The sequence below is a fragment of the Dipodomys spectabilis genome, unplaced genomic scaffold (genome assembly GCF_019054845.1).
Source record: "Dipodomys spectabilis isolate Male_0828 unplaced genomic scaffold, ASM1905484v1 ptg000230l, whole genome shotgun sequence".
NCBI lineage: Eukaryota > Metazoa > Chordata > Mammalia > Rodentia > Heteromyidae > Dipodomys > Dipodomys spectabilis.
Window position 1 is genome coordinate 250,937 of NW_024870907.1, and position 22,025 is coordinate 272,961.

Consider the following 22,025-nt stretch of genomic DNA (forward strand, 5'->3'; position numbering starts at 1 on the left):
GCCCAATCCTCCCCCCTCGCTGCCACCCCCAGTTTTAATAACACCGCCCTGGAGATCCTGAGACAGGTGGACTCTTTAAGAACTTGCGAAGCTGGGCGCTGGTGGCTTACACCTGTAATCTTAGCTACCAGGAAGCTAAGATCTAAGGATCATGGTTTGAACCAGCCTGGGCAGAAAAGTCTCAAGTCTCCGTGAGGCTCTTATCTCCAGTTAACCACTCAGAAACTGGAAGTGGTACTGTGGCTCGAGTGGTAAAGCCCTAGCCTTGAGCACAAAGTGGCTCAGGGAAAATAGCCAGGCTCTGAGTTCAAGCCACGCAAATGATGAAAAAAAAGAACTTGCAAAGCCCCAAGAAGTCCAGGCTGCCCTGTAAGACCCCTGGCCCTGCTGCCTGTTTTGGCCACTCAGGCTCTCCTCCATATCTTTCAACCCTGTGGTTTTTAACTCACATGATGACTCTTTTGGAGGCCCATCCTGGGCCAGGCATGAGTCCCAGAACTTGCCTCCTGTTCCAGGGTATGTGTGTGTGTGTGTGTGGGGGGGGGGGAGTGAATGAGGGTGGGCTTCCTCCAGGAAGTGGGGTCCAGCGGGAGCTGCAGAAAGGGTTGGGCTTTCAGGCCGGCGCACCGAAAACATTTGGTAAACATTTGTCAAATGCTTATTGCAAGCATGGCAGGTGAGGGCCACTTCTGGAAATGACACAACTGGCTTAGTTTGGGTGAAAGATGCAGAAGAAACCCTCCCAACGTCCACCCAGAACTGTGGATGTTTATAATTTCTTTTTCTTTTCTTTTCGTTTTGTTGGTTGTGGGGCTGAACTCGGCCTGGGCGCTGTCCTTGAGCTTTTCTGTTCAAGGCGAGCGCTTTACCACTTTGAGCCATAGCTCTACTTCCGGTTTTCTGGGGGTTCATTGGAGATAAGAGTCTCATGGACTTTCCTGCCTATGCTGGCTTCAAACTTTGGATCCTCAAATCTCAGCCTCCTGAGTAGCTAGGGTTACAAGACGTGAGCCACTAGCACCCAGCAAATGTTTATATTGTAACTTATATTTTTGTCACTAAAAGGAACAAGATGCTGTTGCGTTCCTGGACCCCCACTGCCCCCCTGAAACCCAGGGCCTTGTGAGTGCCCGGCAAGGCCTCTACTGGCTTCTTAGGTGATCTCATTCCAGTATCTCGGGAGTCGGAATAAATCTCATTTACTGTGTGGAAACGTGAGTCCCAGGCTGGGGAGGTGGCCTGTACCTGTCACTCGGGCAGGGCAGAACCTGGCCCAGGGGCTGGTGGCTGGATGAGTTGGTGACACCCTGCGAGTGGACAAAGCATCTCATGTAGGAATTCGCTTCCGTCACCTAGAAGTGGGCGGGGGACGCTGCCTTTGCACCGGCGCCACCTCCCGGGCTTAGAGACCTGGGGGGGGTGGAGGACGGAGGGCTGTGTGTCTGCCTTGGGTGAGTAGGGAGAGGCGCCCCTGCGCTCAGGCTGATCAGGAGGTGCACTGGGGCAGGGCTTGAGCGCATGCAGTGTTTTGTGGCTCAGTTGCTTGTCTCCAGACAGAGCCAGGTCTGTGCAGGAGACCAGAGCTGGCTTCTGTGTGGTTTGGGCCTGTCTAAAGTGTTTATTATTAACTTAGGCCTTGGAGCAGCCCAAGATAAGTCTCCAATCTTGACGAGGTCTGAAGAACGCCGTCCACATGCTTAGCAGGCAAAGGGCAAAACTTGAGGAGATTTCAGGGCAGCCGCTTACCATTGTGCAGCATGCCCGTGGGGGACCTGCCTTGGGCAGAAAGCATGCCCCACAGGCACCGGGGAGGTGGAGGGGGGTGGGGAGTGACAAACCACCATCCTCAGCTTCCTATCATTGGGGAGAGTTGGTGTGTGTCACATATTTGGGGCCCTTACCCCAGGATCTGAGGCTGATTATCTCCTTGGCCTTTAACAAGTACTGTTCCTTTGTCCAGAGCACCCTTCCCTCCTCTGCTGGATGGCACTGTGTTAAGCGGCCTCCAGGAAGCCCCTCCAAGGGCGGCCAGGCAGGCCCTCGCTGCCTGAGAGGGCCTGCTTCCCCGGGAGTTGGCGGGGGCTGGAGGGCCCTCTATGGTCAGGGCCGGATCTGGGAGGAAATGTCAGGAGAATGCATAGTGAGAATGGCCACGAGGACCCCCGAGGACCAGGCTGGCTGTGCTGTTCTGGCCTCAATAGCAAGGGGAAAGGTGGATGGCAAAGAGGGGCCCTCTGGGTGGCTCTTGCAAGTGTCCAAAAAGTCACTTCAGCCCAGACAGGGGGCCATGCTGGCAACTCCGGGCTTGCGGCCATGGGAATCTCCCTGCGCGCATTGCATAAGGAACCTTGAAGGCAGCATGCTTGTGGTTTGCCTGAAGGCAGTTGAGAGGTTGATGAGTTCCGGAGTGAAGCATGGGGCAGGGAGAGCTCAGGGTCTATGGGACTGTACCCCTCAACCTCTTCCCTATCTCCAAGTCAGGACATTGCTCCACAGGGCAGTCTGGGATGGAAAAAGGAGCAAGGAGAGCCATCCCCGGGTTAGAAGCTGCCGTCCTCTACAGTGGTGAAGGCAGATCTGGATAAAGAAGTCGCCTGGCGCAGGTGGCTCACGCCTGTCATCCTAGCTACTCAGGAGGCTGAGATCTGAGGATCACGGTTCAAAGCCAGTTCAGGCAGCCAAGTCCATGAGACTCTTATCTCCAGTTAACCCCCCCCCCCCCCCCAGAAAACCAGAAGTGGTGCTGTGGCTCAAGTGGTAGAGCACTAGCCTTAAGCTGAAGAGCTCAGAGACAGGGCCTAGGCCCAGAGTTCAAGCCCCAGGACTGACCAAAAAAAACAGTCAAGCACTCATGTACCCATTCATTCAGCAGTGTTCACTGAGTGCGTCCTGGGTGTCGAGGGCTGGGCCAGGGGTCAGGGGCACTGACCTTCCACCTTCAGTGTCCATGTACCTGTTCTGTGTACCCCGCCTGTCTCTGTCACATACGGATGCTCGTCTTTTAGACTGTGCTCATGAGGCATGAGTTTGCCTGGTAAACTCGTTCAGCACTTGTTTAGCGCAAGCTCATCAAGCAGGTCCCAGGCCCTGACCCAAAAGGCCATACATACAGTCTCTATCGCTGAGAGGTGCCTGTCTGTGGGCGCTGCAGGGCAGGGCCCGGGAGAAGGCAGGAAGGATGCCTGGTTGTGGTGTGCACTGTGTTCTCTGGTGGCTCTCTAGCTCTACAAGAATCCTTGAACTCCAGGCCTGGGCGCTGTCCCTCAGCTCTTAAGCTCAAGACTAGTGCTCTACTACTCCAGCCACAGCACCACTTCCAGTTTTCTGGTAGTTTATTGGATGGAAGAGTCTCATGGACTTTCCTGCCTGGGCTGGCTTTGAACTGTGATCCTCAGATCTCAGCCTCCTGAGTAGCTAGGATGACAGGCGTGAGCCACCAGCGCCTGGTGCTGGGATTAGTGTGATGATGGAGACCGCACCTGAAAGACTTCCCCTCGGTGGCCGGGGCTCCGCAGGCAGGCAGCCCGGGGGGCCTGGTTGTCAGCTGGATGCCAGGCCTGGAGTGGAGCAGGAACGCAGGGGCTGTGGGAGAGTAACTGGGGAGGAGAGGAGAGAAAGGGTGCATTGTTTCTACTTCCTGCAGGCGGCAGGAGGCTTGCCAGGTGCCCAGAGCTCTGGAGCCAGCCCCCCCCACCCCCCCATGCTGCTGCTCCGTGAGGACCGAAATTCATTGTGGGGCCTCAGGTTCCCAGATGGCAGAGCTGCGGGCTGGTCAGCTTGCCAGCCCTCTCCCTGCACACCTGCACCCAGAGCCCACCTTCCCCATGTTCTTCCCTCATTCCTGGCCATACTCTAGTGTAGTGTCCCCCCCCCCCCCCCCGCCCCGCCAAGGCTGATCTCCCCACCCTCCTCCACAATCTCCTGGAGAAACTTTTAGAGTCCATGCTGAGCCACCCCATTCGCTCCTGAGGAGCCCAAGGTGGCACAGGAGGTAGGCTCAGGACCCAGAGATACTTTGCTGAACCCCAGGTCTGGCCTGGGCCTGGCCAGCACTGTTGAAAGCTGCAGAGGGGCCGGGCACCTGTAGCTCACGCCTGTCATCCTAGCTACTCAGGAGCTGAGATCTGAGGATCCTGGTTCAAAGCCGGCCCAGACAGAAAAGTTTGTGAGACTGTGTATGTGTGTGATGGGGCCTGAACTCTGGGCCTAGGCGCTGTCTCTCAGCTCTTCAGCTCAAGGCTAGTGCTCTACCACTTGAGCCATAGCACCACTTCTGGCTTTTTCTGCTTATGTGGTGCTGAGGAATCGAACCCAGGGCCTTATGCATGCAACGCAAACAGTCTTCCACTGAGCCACCTTCCCAGCCCCTCATGAGACTAAACCACCAGAAAACTAAAAGTGGCGCCGTGGCTCAGTGGTAGAGTGCTTGCCTTGAGATGAAGAGGGTTCAAACCCCACAACCGACGAAAGAAAGAAAGCAAGCAAGCTGCAGAGTGGACTCAGAAAGGGACGGTCATTGAATCACTCAACAGACCACATTTCAGAACCTCCTGTGTGTCCACTTGTGCTTGGGGCTGGGGACACAGGTCTCTCTGGGAGGCAGCTCAGGCCTCTGGCAGGTGGGGACTAAGGCTGGGGCCTGGGGGACAGGTGTGGAGAGAGAGAGATTGCACACAGGAACTCTGGGCCTCCTGGCTTGTTTGAACTTTATCCTGGGGGCACTGGGTCCAAGAGGAGCGGCAGTGGCTGGCTTTGGCTCTGCTCTTGGAGGTCTGGTCTGGAGCCCCTCGGAGCCTGAGCACTGCTGGTGGGTGAGCCAGGCTGGGTGGGGAGGGCACAGGCTCAGGGAGGACAAGGGGAGTTGAGATCCAGGCAGTGGGACAGACAGACTGGCTGAGGGGTGAGGAGGGCGTCTGGCAGGGGGTCCCAGGGTGTCTCCCTGATCCTTCTGTTTGTTTGTGTTGGGGGGGGAGGGCTGGCTGCTCATGTCACTGGCTGGGCCCTGAAGGGACACTGGGTAAGCCTGGCTGCCAGGAGCAGGTCACAGGTAATCCGCTCCGGTGGTTAGGACAGCCATCCAGCGTGCGCTTGTGTCTTGTTAGCAGCGGAGGTGGCAGAAAGGCTAAGAAGGCACCCACAGGCCCCTGAAATGCCCCGTCCCCCATCCTGAGCTATGGTGCCACGGCCACAGCTCCGTATCTATAGCTTGTCTCTGTCAGCCACCCCTGGGCCAGAAAGGCCACAAGGAGACAGAGAAGGGTGGGGTTCACCCTCCCTCCCTTCCCCCCCAGTCTTCTGGGTTGGAGATAGAGCCGAGGCTCCGCGCTGAAGTGGCTCTTTGTACATTGTCCCGGGAGCCTGGGGAGCCTGCGCGGGAGGGGCTGGCACCGCGGGCTGGAGCTGGACCGCTGGGGGCGGGGCCGGGCCGGGGGCTTTCCTCAGAGAGGCCGGGCGGGAGCGATCGCCCCCAGCCCTGGCAGCGAGGACCCACAAATCTTTCCTCCCTCACTTCTAGAGCTAAAGGCTCAGCCCCAGGCCCCTCTGGCCTGGCTTGTTCTTGGCCTCTAATTTGGGAGATGATACTGATCTGTGTTCCACAGAGGTGGAAGCTGAGGCAGGCGGAGCTAGCCTGGGCCCTGGCTCCTGGATTGTCTGCTCATTCTTCAGACAGGGCAGGGTCACTTGTTGGGATTTGGGAAGCTTAATGGCTGGGAAATGGGGGGGGTGGGTAGGGGTTCCTGAGTTTATTTCCCACTGGCCCCTGGGCTCCTGAGGTCTCGGTGGTGAGTGTGGAGTGTGGCTCAGCGGGTTCTCCTTTCTTTAATAGGAAGGTGTTCATCATTAATTGTGGGCCTAAGTAACAAGGAGGGGGGCACCCTTCCCCCTGCCCTGGTCTCTTGGGTCTCGTTGCTCCTCGTGGCCCGCACCCAGCCCTGCCCCTGCCCGCGGCCCCCCCCAGCTGCTGCAGCACGGTGTCCTTGGAACCTGCCTCCGCTGGCACACTGGGCACACTGGGGGCGGGGTTCCCAGCAGACCTGGTGGGTATACACCATCCCTTCTCAAAGGTACAGACAGAGGCACGCAGGGGCAGGGCAGCCTGCTCTTCCACTCATTCCCAGGAAATTTATTGCAGCTGTTTATGGTGTGCCAGCCTGGCACCGATGTTTACTATTTTCCAGAGACTAGGACTGGGAGCTGGTGCCCATGGGCTGATGGGCAAGAGGTCAGAAAACCCAGGGCACCTGAGCAGGCTGGGGTGGGACTCCCAGGAGGAGCCCTTAGAGGCAGAGACTGAACTGAGGTGTGCAGGATGGGGAGAATGAGGTCCCGCGCATGGGGCATCATGTGCAAAGGCACTGTGGCCTTCCCCTGCAGCATGAGCGCTCAGAGCTGGGCTTACTCGCTTCGGAGAATCCCACAGTGTCATGGACAGCGAGAGCCTTGTTAGTAGTGGTCTCTTGGGCTTGGAGCTAGGCAGTGCAGTAGCTAGTTGGGGGAGGGGGGCTCTTCCACCTCTCAGTTCTTTCACCTGATTCCTCAGTTTCCATCCGTGGCATGTGTGAGCGCAATTATCAGAGGGAGCGGGATGGTGCAGGGGGAAGGGGGGGTGCGCCCGCAGGGCAGACAGATCTGTGGTTCAAAGGTGATTGGTGCCTTGAAAGCACCTAGCTGGTGGCTCTCAGAGGATGGAGCCGCGTTGCGCTACCTGGTTCTACCTGGTTACCAGTTTCACAAATAAGGAGACTGAGGTGCCCAGCTAGGAAAGGTGGGGCCTGAGAGCCAGCCCACAAGAAAGGGCAGGCTGGCGTGGGGCCAGTGTCAGCTCCTATATATATAGTCACCTAACCGACACGTGGCTCAGCCGGGGGAGCTGGGACAGCGCGAGCCCAGCCCGCCGAGGCCCGAGCACGGGCGTCTCACAGGCGTCTCGAGGCAGGTACCAGAAATGGCAGGGTGGGTGGCGGTGGCCGGTGGGGAGTGTTGGAGGTCTCAGGGGAGCGGCCATTTGGGGGGAGAGCCCAGGCTTGCCCTTTTGGCTTCTGCGAGCCTCAGTGTCTCCAGGTGGCAGGAGCCACCCGGGAAGCTGGGGTCAGGATGGACAGCGGCACGGGGTGCCGAGCGGACGCTCTCCAGGGCGGCTCGGGGTGGTCTCAGAAGTCCCCTCCCCATCTCTCTGTGTCTCTCTGTTTGTGGGGGTAGCTTTGGGCCCCGGAATTTGGGTGTCTGTGGTCAGGCCAGGCAAGCAAACAGAAACTCGAGAGACGCTGCAGCTGAGCCCGGGGTGGTGTGGGGGAGAGAATGAGGAAGGAGAGGCGGATGTGGGCTGGCAGGTGAGGCGGTCCTGTGGGAGCAGCTGGGGCCGGGGTCTGTAAGAGAGGGCAGGGGTCTGTACGACAGGGCGGGGGTCTCGAAGCCAACGTCTTGGAACACTAGCATTCTTGTCACTCCGCGCCCGGCTGCTGCTGATGGACGGAGTCCTGTCCAGGGAGTTGGTGTGGGGCAGGGGTGAGAAGGGTCAGGTAGGGGTGAGGAGGACAGGCCCCGTCGCGTGGGGTCCTTCGGGGAACATTGTGAACCGTGGCTTTGGTGTCACGCAGCTGCTGAGAGCGTGGCTCAAGTGACAGAGCCTCTGCCTAGGACGTGTGAAGTCCTGAGTTCAAATCCAGATATTGCCGGATACTTGGCAGATCCGGTGGAAGAGGGTTCACATGGTTCAGGCTGGTGTTGGGGCCCCAGTCAGGGGCCCTGCATTCCTGCTGCACTCCTGGGCTGCAGCCAGGGAAGCACGCGGCCCCAGAAGAGCAGCGAGAGCCCACCGGGCCCCCGCTGGCCTGAGGGGTGAGGGAACCTTGCTTCAGAAGGCCCCGTATTGAGTTCAGAGGGAGGGTGAGTGTGGGTGAGAACCCTGCTGCTTCCACCTGGCAGCTGTGAGCCTTGGGCAGGTGCATCAGCCTCCGTGCCTGAGAGGAGAAGTGAGGGAAGATGAGTCAGACATGTGACCTGTGGCCTGTTCATCTCAGCTAGGCAGGAGGCTGATGGAGGGAGGATCTTGAGCTAAGGCCAGCCCCGGGCAATAAAATACCAAGGCCAGGCAAGGGCTAGGAGGGTGGCTCAAATGGCAGAGCACTTGCTTTACAAGCTGTCGGTTCTGAGTTTAATGGCAATAAAAAGGAAAGGATGGAAAAAAAAAAAAAAACAAACAGCGGGTGGCAGCGTGTCTGCCGCCAGGGGGCGCTCTGGAGAGAGAACGTGATGGAGGTGCTGTTCCTGGAGGAATGCTCTGCGCGCAGGGCTCCCCAAACCTGTCCAACCCGCTCGCGTGAGAGGGTTTTGCTGCATGCGGGTGACCACAGGGGCCCAGGCGGCCTCGGAGTGTGGAGTGGTCTCTACCACCCACAGCCCCTTGGCCAGCTACGCTGCCGCCACACTGGTCTCTCTCTAGATTCCCAACCTTGATGCCCCTGGCATCAGCTGAAGTGTGCCCCTCAGAAGGCCCTCCTCAGGCCTGCATGGCTGTGGACTGAGCTCCATGAGGTGTGCACCCTTCCATCAAGGGAACCCTCTCATCTCCCCCGGCACCTTCCTGCACCCAGCAGTCTCGAACCCCCAGTGCCTCCCAGTTCTGTGTAAAGCAAGCCCACAATGTGTGTGGCCCTGCTGGAGGAGAAGATCCTTCCCCAAGGAGATCCAGGCCCCTGAGCAGGGTGAGGCGTGTGCTGGGAGCTCCCCGCTGTCTCCCCACGCCCCCTTGGTGCTGCTCAGTGGGCTTGGATGAGAGCCGATTCCCACTCCTTCCGCCCAGAGTGCTGTGCCCGTGGGTCAAGTCTGCGCCTCTTACTGCAGGCTGCGGTGAGGCACCCAGAGCCCAGAGAGCCCTTCGGAAAGTGCCCAGCCCCCAGTGGCTCAGGTTGGTATCCTCCCGTGGGTCCACTGCTTCCTGATCAGCTTGCACCCTGGCTTCTGTGCCTGACCCCGGGCTGGTTGGAGTTGGGGACGCATCTCAGCACCCCAGGCTCCTGAGAAGTCAGCCACCTGGGATCTGCTCACTATGTGGCCTTGAACAAGTCGCTAGCCTTCTGCGGCGGAGGTCTCAGAGTGCAGCCATTTGTAACCTGTGTAGCCTGCATTAGCCTGTCCTAGAAGATTCTGAGACTCTGCTGCCCATGGGCCTCTGGGGACTCGGATGCTGAAGTCCAGAGCAGGCCAGTAGCCAGTGTGGGGAGGGACTGTCCCTGCGGATGGGGCGCGGCCTTGGCAGCAGCTTTCCCAGGCGCTTGCTAGCCCTTCCGTGGGAAAGTTCTGAGGCCGAGTGCAGGGATCTGGCTGAGCAAGGAGCAAAAAGCCAGGATGCAGCTGTGGAAGAGTGGGGAGATGTGTGCGTAGGGGGGGTAGGCGATGCTGAGCTGTCTTAAGGCCCCTGCCCTCCATCCCAGCCAGGCCAGAAAGCAGGGGCCTCGTGGGGCCCAGGTATCTGCCTAGCGGGAGCAGAACTGCACCTGGTGCGGCTCTGCTCCGCCTCTCTGGACTTGGTTTCTTCTTTTTTTTTTTTTTCTGTTGGTCATGGGGCTTGAACTCAGAACCTGGGCTCTGTCTTTGAGCTTGTCAAGGCTAGCACTCTACCACTTTGAGCCTCAGTGCCACTTCCAGTTTTCTGGTGGTTCATTGGAGATAAGAGTCTCCTGGACTTTCCTGCCTGGGTGGGCTTTGAACTACAATCCTCAGATTTCAGACTCCTGAACAGATAGGATCACAGGTGTGAGCCCCCAGCCCCCAGGTAGACTTGATCTACACATGGGCACAATGGCAGCTGGCCCACAGGCCCCGTGGGGAACAGACCTTTCCTTCCTTCCTTTTTTCCTTCCTTTTTCCTTCCTTCCTTCCTTCCTTCCTTTTCTCCTCCCTCCCTCCCTCCCTTCTTCCCTTCCTCCCTCCCTCCCTCCTTTTCTTCCTTTCTTTCTTGTGTCAATATTGGGGCTTGAACTCAGGCCCTGAGCACCGTCCCTTAGCCTTTTCTCCCAAGGCTAGTGCTCTGCCACTTGAGCCACAGCTCCATTTATGGGTTTGGGTTGGTTAATTGGAGATAAGAATCTCAAAAACTTTTCTGCTTGGGCTGGCTTTGAACTGTGACGCTCAGATCTCAGCCTCCTGAGTAGTCGGTTAGCAATACAGGCATGAACCACTGATCCAGCTAGTAAACAGGATTTTTTTGTTTTGTTTTGTTTGTTAGTTCTGGGGCTTAAACTCAGGGCCTGGGCACTGACTCTGAGCTTCTTTTGCTCAAGGCTAGCACTCTACCACTTGAGCCACAGTGCCCCTTCCAGCTTTTTCTGTGTATGTGGTACTGAGGAATCGAACTCAGGGCTTTGTGCCTGCTAGGTAAGTGCTCTACCACTAAGCCACCTTCCCAGCCCCATGAACTGGATTTTTAAGGACCCTCCGGCCATTCTGGAAGGCTAGAGCTCTTGATTACATGTGGTCTCTAGAGCAGAATTCCTGGGGCCCGGCAGATGATTTCCCAGGCCCCCCAGACTCACTTCAGCCAGGCCCTTGGTGTTAGGTGGGCAAGACCCCAGTCTGCAGCCCCTCGGGGCCTGTGCACCTGTCAGCCCGCCCAGGGTGCCTGGGAGACCAGCCAGGCCTGGCTGAGTCAGCAGCTTCTCTCCAGCTCCAGCTCCTCACAGGGGGATCCCCACCTCCTTCCAGCATTGGCCCCAGGAACCAGCCCCTACTTCTCTCCAGCCTGGCACAGGGCACTGGCTCAGGAGTGACCACCAGTCGTCTAGCTGATCTATGGGCAGGGCAGAGCCACGGAGAGTGGGCGTGGCTCAGATCCAGCGTAGCCTCAGCTGTTCCTTGAACCTTGCAGGACCTCAGCAACCTGCTAGGTCCGGAAGCCGCTTCCTCAGCCCTGTCATTCCACATAGGATCGTGAAACTCCACCCAGAAGGACTCTTGTTTAGTCTCAGAGCTCAGAGCAGGTGAGCACTGTCTTCTGAGCACTGACACTGGCCAGCTCTGCCTGACCCCAGAGCCAGCAGCAAAGCTGCTGCTGTAGATGATCACAGCGGAAGATGTCCAGCAGCCCAGAGGGCCTGTGAAGAGCACATGTGGACAGAGCAGGGCACTGGCCTCGGGCCCAGGCTTGCACAGTGCTTGAATGCCAGGGCCTCCTGCAGGGAGAGAAGGTCAGACCCCCCAAAGAAGCTTCCAGATCAGGCTCTGAGGCCCTGAGAACTGCCCTACAGCGTGATGGGTGCCAGTCCACAGCCCCCAGTTGGCCAGTCCTTTAACAGAGCCGGCCAGGCGCAGGGACGGTGGGGCAGAGACATCTGTGTGTGGTTGTCAAGTAGGAAGTCCAAATGGAAGGAGAGAGTGAAAAGCGAGCATTTCCAGGGCATCTGCCGGTGCCGGGCTTGTTGCCCATGCGTTGATACCCCCTGGTTCAGGTCTCCCACAGGACTGCAAAAGAGTCTCCCTCCTCCTGTGTTTGAGAAGACTGAGGCTCAGAGAGGTGAAGCCACATGCCTGAGGGCACACCGTAAGTTACTGAGCTGAGATTCAAACCGTGTCCTCCAGTCTTCCAGTAGCAGCGGAGACCAATGTTTACTGAACATCTACTGTGTGCCTAGACAAATTTCTTAGCCATCTGGGTGGGCTAACCAAAGGGGAAACTGAGGGATCCAGGCATTGTCTTTAGTCCCTGTGAGGAGATGACCCAGTTCCTGGCCTATCTCCAGAGATATTCTTGGGATGTGCCTGGACCAGTTACTGCCCAGCAGTGGAAACTGAGGGTGAATTGAAAATCACCAGGTTTCCCCCCACCAACACCCTAAGAGTGCCTGCCACGCCTCCTTAGAATAAGACTGCCCGCTGCTGTCCGTGGTGGTGGCTGGTCCCTTCCAAGGGCAGCAGTTAAGTGTCCCATAGCTGAGGTCATCGGGGTGCTGGCGGGGAAAGTGACCATTGGGTGACGGATGGAGGAGGCTGCAGGGGTCAGGGTGAGGGCAGCAGAAGGCACTTGAGGGCTGGGCTAGAACCCTGGCCAGTGCCGGCAGGCTCAGGACCTTGGAGAGCTCCATGGGCGCCTCCTGTCACCCCGGGTGAGGCCGGGACAATTGCAGAGCTGCTCTGCGTGCAGCCCTGCAGTCCCACACCTGGCTGGACACAACCTGGGCCTGACTCTGAGGTCATGGCTGGTTCATTGTGATGGATAATTTGGGCATCACCTTGCTAGATCAAGGCCGGCAGCCATGCTGTGCCAAAGCAAGCAGGAGAGGGGGGTTTTTGGTATGGGGGTGCTGTGTGAGTGGGTGCGCTGAGTGGGAAGACTACCGTCCCCATGGGTGGGCACCACCCACTCCAGAGGGGGCCCAAAGAGAACAAAGAGGTGGAGGAAAAGCCAATCCCTCTCCCAGAGCCAGGATATCACTGCTCCAGGCCATCTGCGCTGGGGACTCCAGGCCTTACCCCAGCTGCCCCTGGGCTCAGTGGCTTCCAGTGGGAGACAGAGTTACACCATTGTCTTTCCTGGGTCTGAGGCATTTGGGTTTGGACTGAGCCACACAGCAGCCTCCTGGGGCTCCGGCTGGCACTTGGTGTGTCCAGGAACTCTCAGCCTCCATGATTGTAAGTCAGCTCCCCTGATCTTGTCTGTCTGTCAGAAGACCCTACTATGGTTGTGGGGGCTAGGTTCGTCTGATTCCAAGGGGGAGGTGGGAGGAGGGAGGAAAGGCTTTTCCTTTGAAAATCTTTGGGCAAGGCCGTAGGCCACAGCCCTCTGCTATCCTAGCAGCCTCAGCCTCCCATGCCCAGGGTCACGTGTCTTTCAGGAAGCTCCCGGACATCCCCGGACATGGCCTCATGCCCTCGGGACAGGAGACCCTGGGGTTGGAGGCTTTGGCACCAGCCAGTGAGCAAAAGCATCAGGTACCTAGTTCAAGTCCTGGTTTTGGACAAATGACAGGAGACCCAGGTCCTTGGGAGCAGGGTATTACTCAGCCTGGCAGCTGGTGGAGGGATGGGGGGGGGGGGGTCTACCATGGGTCTCTCAGTAGCCTTTGACTCTCCTTTTTCTGTTTTCTGTTTTGTTTTTTGATTTGGTTGGTCATGGGGCTTGAACTCTGGGCCTGGGCGCTGTCCCTCAGCTCTTCAACTCAAGGCTAGTGCTCTACCACTTGAGCCACAGCACCACTTCCAGTTTTCTGAGTGGTCAATTGGAGATAAGTCTCACGGACTTTCCTGCCCGGGCTGGCTTTGAACCACGATCCTCAGATCTCAACCTCCTGAGTAACTAGGATGACAGGCGTGAGCCACTGGCACCCGACTCCCCTTTTTCTGGATGGTGCTATTTCCTAGCTTACCCCTGCCTGCGAGGCTCCACTGTCGAGTGCCAAACTCTGGTCCTGTCACTGTGGTAAGACAGGCCCTGCCAGCAGCTCACCTCCAGGCCTCCGCGCCCCACGAAGGCGCATACCCTCCTCTGCCAGGATGGGGAACAACAGCAGGACAGGAAGAAGGAGCTGTAGCATTTATTGAGCACTTACTGTGCTCCTGGAGCTCTGTGTGAGTTTTACTAAGCCACTAGAAAAACAGAGCTATAGGGAAGTAAAGTGCCGGGCACCAGTGGCTCAGAACTGCTGTGGACACCTGTTATCTCCAGCACCTGGTAGAGTGGATAATGCCCACCATGCCAAGCTCCCACTCAGCCCACCCAGCGGGGTGCTCGTCTCCTCTAGAAACGCCTCAGAGACAGAACTGGCTCAGTGAGTCCTGACCCACGCTTAGTTCTGTGGTCCCTGTCTCCCCAGAACCTGGTGAGCTGCTGGCACGGGCGACTCTTAGAATGTACTTGTGAGCAAAGGAGAGTCCAGGTGAGCACCGGTGGGCGTGCCTTCCCTGGTCACAGTGGGCTCTTCCTGGGACCCCTATCACCCACGGCACAGGAGACCTTGGCTCCCATTGGCTGAAATCACCTTGTGGTCAGAGACTCCAATGTGCTGCTGGCTAGTTGTATCTGGTGCTGTATGTACAGCTCTATCATCCCTCTAGTCTCGGTTTCCTCATCTATAAAATGGGGGTGATGGGGGGTACCTGCTTCCCGGGGGGGTTCAGTGAGGTGTCCTGTTACACGGTAAGGATAGCAGCTGGCACGTAGACCTCGGTGTGGTCACTCTCGACCCCTGTGGTTTCTTGGTGACATTCCATGGTGGCAGAAATGCCACAGCTGGGGTCCCGTGGCTTTAGGTCCAGCTGAGCAGCCTGCACGGTGGAGGGAGAGGCACAGGCTGGGGCCGGAACTCCTGCACATGCCTCTCTCAGCTTCCACCATGTCTTCCCGAGTCTGAGTGTCCTCCTCTGTCAAATGGCCCCAGTGAGCTTCCCCAGCGACTGAGACTTAAATGTAGCCCCAGCGCCAGGGCCAGTCTCTTCGTGCTTTCACAGGGAAGGCTAACCGAGGCTGAAGGCGAGGAGTATGGATTGTTTGCATGGATAAAAGTAGAACTATGAGATCTTTCGAAAATGGTTTGAGCCGGGCGCTGGTGGCTCACGCCTGTAATCCTAGCTACTCAGGAGGCTCTGAGATCTGAGGATCGCAGTTCAAAGCCAGCCCGGGCAGGAGAGACCGTGAGACTCCTATCTCCAATAAACCACCAGAAAACCAGAAGTGGCGCTGTAGCTCAAGTGATAGAGCGCTCACCTTGAGCTGAGGGACAGCGCCCAGGCCCAGAGTTCAAGCCTCACGATCGACAAAAAAAAAAAAAGAAAATGGTTTGAGAAGCAGGGAGTGGACAGGAGAGGGAAGATAGAGGGGGTGTGGTTGACATGTTATATGCCTGTGTGGAGCCATTAGTGACAATAAAATAATATCCATCTATCTGTCTGTCTATCTATCTATCTATCTATCTGAGGGCTGGGAGTGTGGCTCAAGTAGTAGAGCCTAGCAAATGGGAGCCCTGAGTTCAAGCTACAATAAGAAAGAAGGGAGGGAGAGGGGGAGATAAGGAAGGGAAGTGGGAAGGAGAGAGAGCGTGGTTTCCAGGTGCTTTTGACTTGCTGTGGGTTGACCACCATGTGCTTTTTTTTCTTCTTTTATTTTTATTTGTTTATTTATTTTAATTTTTGCCAGTCTTGGGCTTGAACTCAGGGCCTGGGCACTGTCCCTGAACTTCTTTTGCTCAAGGCTAGCACTCTACCACTTGAGCCACAACACCACTTCCGGCCTTTTCTATTTATGTGGTACTGAGGAATTGAACCCAGGGCTTCATGCATGCTAGGCAAGCGCTCTACCACTAAGCCACATTCCCAGCCCCTGCCATGTGCTTTGGAGCCTCCTAATAGCCTGAGTGATGAGGGAAACATGCTTAGTCCCATGATTCTCAGCAACAAGCCACACTGAGGTCTTTGGGGAGGGGGGGCGGGGCACATCTTCAAGGAAGCCGGCCCAGGGAGTCAGATCCAGGCCCTGGTGAACCTGTCCTCTGAGGCCTACAGATGACCAATTGTAACCAGATCCTGGTAGCCAGCCTAGCCTGGAAGCCTAAGGGGCAGCCAGGTCAGACTGACCTCTGTGGGTGGAGAAGGGCGGACAGTAGCAGGGCACACCTTGCTACTGTCATAGCCAGTGGGGTTTGTCTGTGTGACAGGCCCAGGTCCTGCCCTTTACAGCTCAGGGCCAGCTGAGGCGCAGGGAGAAGCCACCCACCAGGAGGGTCTGGGCTGGCTTGAAACCCCACAGACACTCATGGAAGCTGCCATGTAGACCTGGGGCTGATGTGTGGCCTCTGCCAGAACAGGAACTCCTGTCTCCCTTCTTTGCTGGCCTGGCCCCTCCTCACTCGGTTGGCCTGGCCTTCCCCAGTCCAGGGTGGTAATGCAGCGTAGAGAAAGACTAGGAGACCATTCTGTTTTATTGTCAATCATAGGGCTTGAACTCAGGGCCTGAGCACTGTCGTTGAGCTCTTTTGCTCAAGGCTAGCGCTCTACCACTTTGAGCAACAGCACCACTTCCCATTTTCTGGTGGTTCATTAGAGATAAGAGTCTCATGGACTTTCCTGTCCGGTCTGGCTTTGAACCTTGATCCTCAGATCTTAGCCTCTTGAATAGCTAGGATTACAGGCGTGAGCCACTGGCACCCAGCGGGAGACTCATTTTAGAATATTGCCAGGAAACAGTTCCTTGCTACCCCCAAAATCCAGGGGGGCCCAGGCCCCTGAGATAGCTGACAGTGGAGCTTAGCCCCCCCCCCCCCCCCCCCCCCCCCCGCTTCTCCTTCCTGCCTGCAGACGCCTGCACCAGACGGCCTGGGCAGCTCTGGAGGGCTGGCATTTAAAGTAGAGGCCGTGGGACACCTGGCGTCTCGTGGACCCACTCTGCCCACCTCTCAGCACTGACAGGGGTGTTGCGCACGAGCCCCCATGGGGGTCCCACCAGCAGGGGCGCCCCCAATCCCAGTACCTTCTATAAAATGAGGTTGGAGGACATAAATCCTGGTTTCTAGACTGTCCTGAGTTGCTAGGATTATGGGGGCGAGCCATCAGTGCCTGACTCTCAAAGGAACTTTTGAAGGGAAGGAATGTTGTAGGTGAGATGCTGGTGGGTCCCAAAAGCCAGGGTTTTCCTGGTTTGGTTGTTTGTTTTTGGTTTTTTCTTTTCCCCAGCCCCTTACTGGGCTGCTGCCCCAGGAAATGTGTTGACTTTACTTTCTTTTTTTTTTTTTTGTCGGTCGTGGGGCTTGAACTCTGGGCCTGAGTGCTGTCCCTCAGCTCTTCAGCTCAAGGCAAGTGCTCTACCACTTGAGCTACAGCGCCACTTCCGGTTTTCTGGTGGTTTATTGGAGATAGGAGTCTCACGGTCTCTCCTGCCCGGGCTGGCTTTGAACCGCAATCCTCAGATCTCAGCCTCCTGAGTAGCTAGGATTACAGGCTTGAGCCACCAGCGCCCGGCTGACTTTACTTTCTTATCACCGACTTTCATTAGAAAGTCTCACGCAAGGGCTCCTGATAAGCAGGGCTGGGAAATTACCTTTGTTCTGCTCCTGAGATGAATATGGCCAAGATGGGGAGGAGTGTGTAAATATGTGTGTGTTAATGTAAGAGGGGGCTCGGTGGTGGGGCGCATGCTTTTAGCATGTGCTTAAAGCCTTGGGTTCCATCTCTAGGTCCAAAACAACCACCACATAAAGTTGAGGGTGAGGGCTGGGAAGTTGGCTCAGTGGTAAAGCACTTGCCTTGCATGCATGAGGCCCTGGGTTCGATTTCTCAGCACCATATAAGCAGAAAAAGCTGGAAGTGGTGCTCAGTGGTTCAAGCTCAGTGGCTCAAGTGGTAGAGCGCTAGACTTGAGCTGAAGAGCTGAGGGACAGCGCCCAGGCCCAGGGTTCGGGCCCCATGACAGACAAAAAAAAAAAAAAAGTGTGGCTCACCTCCTGCTTGAGAAAGGGATCTGAGTGCTATCTTCAAATCTTTTCTAACCTACAGATGGGCTAAAGAGAAAGCTTTACTTAACTGGCTTGCATTTGCCTGTAATCTTAATCAGCAGGCTGAGGTATGAAGATCTGGGTTGAAAGCCCGTCTTGAACTGAAAAGTCTGTGACTCTCTTACTTCCATTAATGAGCAAAAAGCTGGAAGTGGAGCTACGGCTCAAGGGCTAGAGCACCAGCCTCAAATAGAAAAAGCCTAGCAAGAATGGGGCTCTGAGTTCAAACTCAGTACCAGGAAAGACCAACAAAAGAGGAAAACACACTCCATAGCCATAAACTATTGATCTTTTTTTTAAGCATTGCATAAAGTTATTCATCGATGTTGTCCTTATCTCCAGAGCCAATTTTTTTATTTTTTTTGTGAAAATACTGTACAGAGGAGTTACAATTACATGGGCAAGATAATGAGTACATTTCTTATCAAGCATTGTTGCCTCCTCCTTTGTTTCCCCTTCCTATCCCTTCCCATCCCCCCCCCCCCCCCCCCCCCCCCCCCCGCTCGCCCCCTCCTGCCAAAGTTGTAAAGTTCGTTTTTCAACATAAGGACTTGTATATCTTGTTGCAATGGGTCCACTTGTATCCCTTTTTAAATGATTTGTTTTTTTCCCTTCCCCTCCACAAATTATACCAACATCAAATACAGTGAAAGCAGGGGTTATATCGTGGCGGAGGGACATACAAAGCAACAAAGAAATCATCTTATAAATATGTTTAAACTATCAGTCTTATAGATGACTAACAAATGAGTATAAGTCACGAACAGAAATTCATTTAACCTTGGAGTGTTACATGAGACTTAAAAAGAAAGGATGGCAATGTGATTTAGTGGTACGTGACTTGCCTAGTATGCATGAGGCCCTGGGGTTAATTCCTCAGTACCACATAAACAGAAAAAGCCAGAAGTAGCTCTGTGGCTCATAGAGCACTAACCTTGATCAAAAGCTCAGGACAGCCCCAGGACTGGCCAAAAAAAAGAAAAGGAATGATTGGTATTTTTCCAGACCAAATCAGTTTGTTTTGTTTGTGCTGGTCCTGGACTTGAACTCAAGGCCTGGGTGCTGTAGCTTTTTTGCTCAAGGGGCGCACTCTACCACTTGAGCCACAGATCTGCTTCTGGGTTGGGTTGTTTTTTGTTGATATTGTTGTTAGTTATTTGTAGATAAGAGTCTGAAAGACTTTCCTGTCCAGGCTGATGTAAAGCTGACAACTTGAGATCTCAGATCTCCACCTCTTCCCAAGTAGCCAGGATTACAGGAGATCACACAAAAGTCTTTTATCTTTTAAACTGATCACTGATTGGGGAAAAACCTTGGACTTAGTGTGCCAAAATAAGATGCTTACTGCAAACATGGAGCCCCTCATTATGGCTCCCCTCCTACCTGGAGGACATGAAATCTTAATTTCATTTTTTAAATGGGTTAGAATGGAATGCATGCCCTTGAAGTTTTGTTTGTTTTGTTAGTGTCAGTCCAGGGGCTGGAACTCAGGACCTGGGCGCTGTCCCTGAGCTTTCCTCCCCCACCACCCCTCAAAGCTAGCTCTCCACCTCCATCCTCAGGGCTCAGCCTGGGGAGTCTAGCCAGCTAGGGTGGTGGGCGTGTCCTCGCTGGGTGGGCGGAGCCGGGGCGGCCGCGGGGGCGGGGCCTGGGGCGGGGAGGCCGGTGGCGCTCCGGCCCAGGCCGGCCGACTGACGTGTGTGTGTGCGCTCTTCCTCGGTTGCAGGATGAAGATGAGACGGTACAAGCTCTTCCTCATGTTCTGTATGGCCGGCCTGTGCCTCATCTCCTTCCTGCATTTCTTTAAGACTCTGTCCTACGTCACCTTCCCCCGCGAGCTGGCCTCCCTCAGCCCCAACCTCGTGTCCAGCTTCTTCTGGAACAATGCCCCGGTCACCCCGCAGGCCAGCCCCGAGCCGGAGGGCCCCGACCTGCTGCGCACCCCGCTGTACTCGCACTCGCCCCTGCTGCAGCCGCTGCCCCCGAGCAGGGCCGCGGCGGCCGCCGAGGAGCTGCACCGCGTGGACTTCGTGCTGCCCGAGGACACCACCGAGTATTTCGTGCGCACCAAGGCCGGGGGCGTCTGCTTCAAGCCCGGGACGAAGATGCTGGAGAAGCCGCCGTCGTCGTCATCATCGTCGGGGCGGCCGGAGGAGAAGCCCGCCGGTGGCGGCGGCGGGGCGGAGGGCTCTTCCTCGGCCCGGGGTCCCGCGCGCCGGCCCCCGCGGCGGGTCCCACCCGGCGGCCCCCGCGAGCGCCCCGGCGGCCGGGGCAACAGGCGCAAGTGGGTGGAGTGCGTGTGCCTGCCCGGGTGGCACGGGCCGAGCTGCGGCGTGCCCACCGTGGTGCAGTACTCCAACCTGCCCACCAAGGAGCGCCTGGTGCCGCGCGAGGTGCCGCGGCGGGTGATCAACGCCATCAACGTGAACCACGAGTTCGACCTGCTGGACGTGCGCTTCCACGAGCTGGGCGACGTGGTGGACGCCTTCGTGGTGTGCGAGTCCAACTTCACGGCGTACGGCGAGCCGCGGCCGCTCAAGTTCCGCGAGCTGCTGACCAACGGCACGTTCGAGTACATCCGCCACAAGGTGCTGTACGTGTTCCTCGACCACTTCCCGCCGGGCGGCCGGCAGGACGGCTGGATCGCCGACGACTACCTGCGCACCTTCCTCACGCAGGACGGCGTGCCGCGCCTGCGCAACCTGCGGCCCGACGACGTCTTCATCATCGACGACGCCGACGAGATCCCCGCGCGCGACGGCGTGCTCTTCCTCAAGCTCTTCGACGGCTGGACCGAGCCGTTCGCCTTCCACATGCGCAAGTCGCTGTACGGCTTCTTCTGGAAGCAGCCCGGCTCGCTGGAGGTGGTGTCGGGCTGCACGGTGGACATGCTGCGCGCCGTCTACGGCCTGGACGGCATCCGCCTGCGCCGCCGCCAGTACTACACCATGCCCAACTTCCGCCAGTACGAGAACCGCACCGGGCACATCCTGGTGCAGTGGTCGCTCGGCAGCCCGCTGCACTTCGCCGGCTGGCACTGCTCCTGGTGCTTCACCCCCGAGGGCATCTACTTCAAGCTCGTGTCCGCCCAGAACGGCGACTTCCCCCGCTGGGGCGACTACGAGGACAAGCGCGACCTCAACTACATCCGGGGCCTCATCCGCACCGGCGGCTGGTTCGACGGCACCCGCCAGGAGTACCCGCCCGCCGACCCCAGCGAGCACATGTACGCCCCCAAGTACCTGCTCAACAACTACGACCACTTCCGCTACCTGCTGGACAACCCGTACCGGGGGCCCGCGACCTCCCCGCGCGGCTCCACGGAACCCGGCGCCGGCGGGAACCCCGACGGCAGGCCGCCGCCGCCCCCGCCGCCGCCGCCCCCCGGGGGCCAGCCCGACGCCCGCGGCCAGGGCTAGGGGCCATCTCAGGGCCCGGCGGGGCAGGGCCGCGCCCTCCCCCGCACCGGGTGCGTGGGGTGAGGTCTGGCGAATCAAAGGATCAAGTCTTTCCCCTCGAACAAAAGCGAAGGAAAATTACTAATAGTAATAAAAACAATCCTGCCAGGAGAGAGGAGCCACCGCAGCCTTTGCCCCGGGCCAGGTGGGCCTTGGGCTGGGCCTCGGGGCCTACACACAGGGACACGGCCGGGCGCGGGAGCCGGCGATGGGACCGGGAGCTGGGGGAGGTGGAGGAGTGAACGCCATGTTGGGGGTCCTCAGGAAGGGTGAGGCCTGGCCTCGTCCGCCCCGTCCACCCCCCACCGGCTGAGCTGACCGGCCTGGGTCCCGCTGCCTCTCTTTCAGGTCCCTCTCCTTTAGGCTTCGAGGTTCCTCCTTTCCCTTTCTTTTGCTGTCTTGTGGGCTGTTGGCTCTGTAGCTTGTGAGGACTTCCGGAGTCCAGTTCTCAGGGTGGGGAGGCTGGGGGACAGTAGCCGTAGTGGGGGGGGGGGTGGCTGAAGTCCCATCCTCCTCGGTCCAGCCTCCCTCGCCGCCGCCGCCTCCTCTCCCCAGCGCACCATTCTTCCCATGTGCAACCACCCCACACTTGTGTCCCTGCTTGGGGCCTGGCGAGGAGCCTGGACGGGGCGTGAGGCTTTTCTAGGCTCAAGGAGGGACATCAAGGCCAGTACTATGTCAACCCATTCCTCTTAGTTTGCCTTGTGGGGCCAAGGGATGTGTTTGTCAGAGCAGTTTCTAAGCTGCCGGGAGAGCCCCCAGAACACGGTGGTTTAAGCCAGATGCTCACACATCTAATTAGATTGTTTAGCAGGACCAGAGCTGGCAGGGCAGTGCCACTGTCCCTCAAGCCCACCTTCCAGTTCTGCCCTCAGAGTGGTTGCTCCAGCTCCCACCAACACACATGCATCCAGAAAACGTAGAAAGGCAAGGGAGTGCACACCCTTTACTGTGAAAAATGCCACCTCTGGTGGCATCTCATTGGTCGGGATATAGTCACGTGGTCACAAGTAGCTGCAAAGGAAACTGGGAAATGCAGTCTCCAGAGAGGCTGCCATGTTCCCAGCCTCATCTTAGAAGTACCCTTACG

General features: G+C 57.4%; 1 protein-coding gene across 1 annotated transcript; it reads left to right on the forward strand.

The window, feature by feature from the left end:
- Positions 1 to 4,742: 4,742 nt before the first annotated feature.
- Positions 4,743 to 20,896, forward strand: Mgat3 (beta-1,4-mannosyl-glycoprotein 4-beta-N-acetylglucosaminyltransferase). Its single transcript, XM_042697917.1, has 2 exons — positions 4,743 to 4,807; positions 19,204 to 20,896. Exon 2 carries the CDS (start codon positions 19,205 to 19,207, stop codon positions 20,894 to 20,896), a length of 1,692 nt encoding a protein of 563 aa, XP_042553851.1. The 5' UTR covers positions 4,743 to 4,807; position 19,204.
- The last annotated feature ends 1,129 nt before the right edge of the window (positions 20,897 to 22,025 follow it).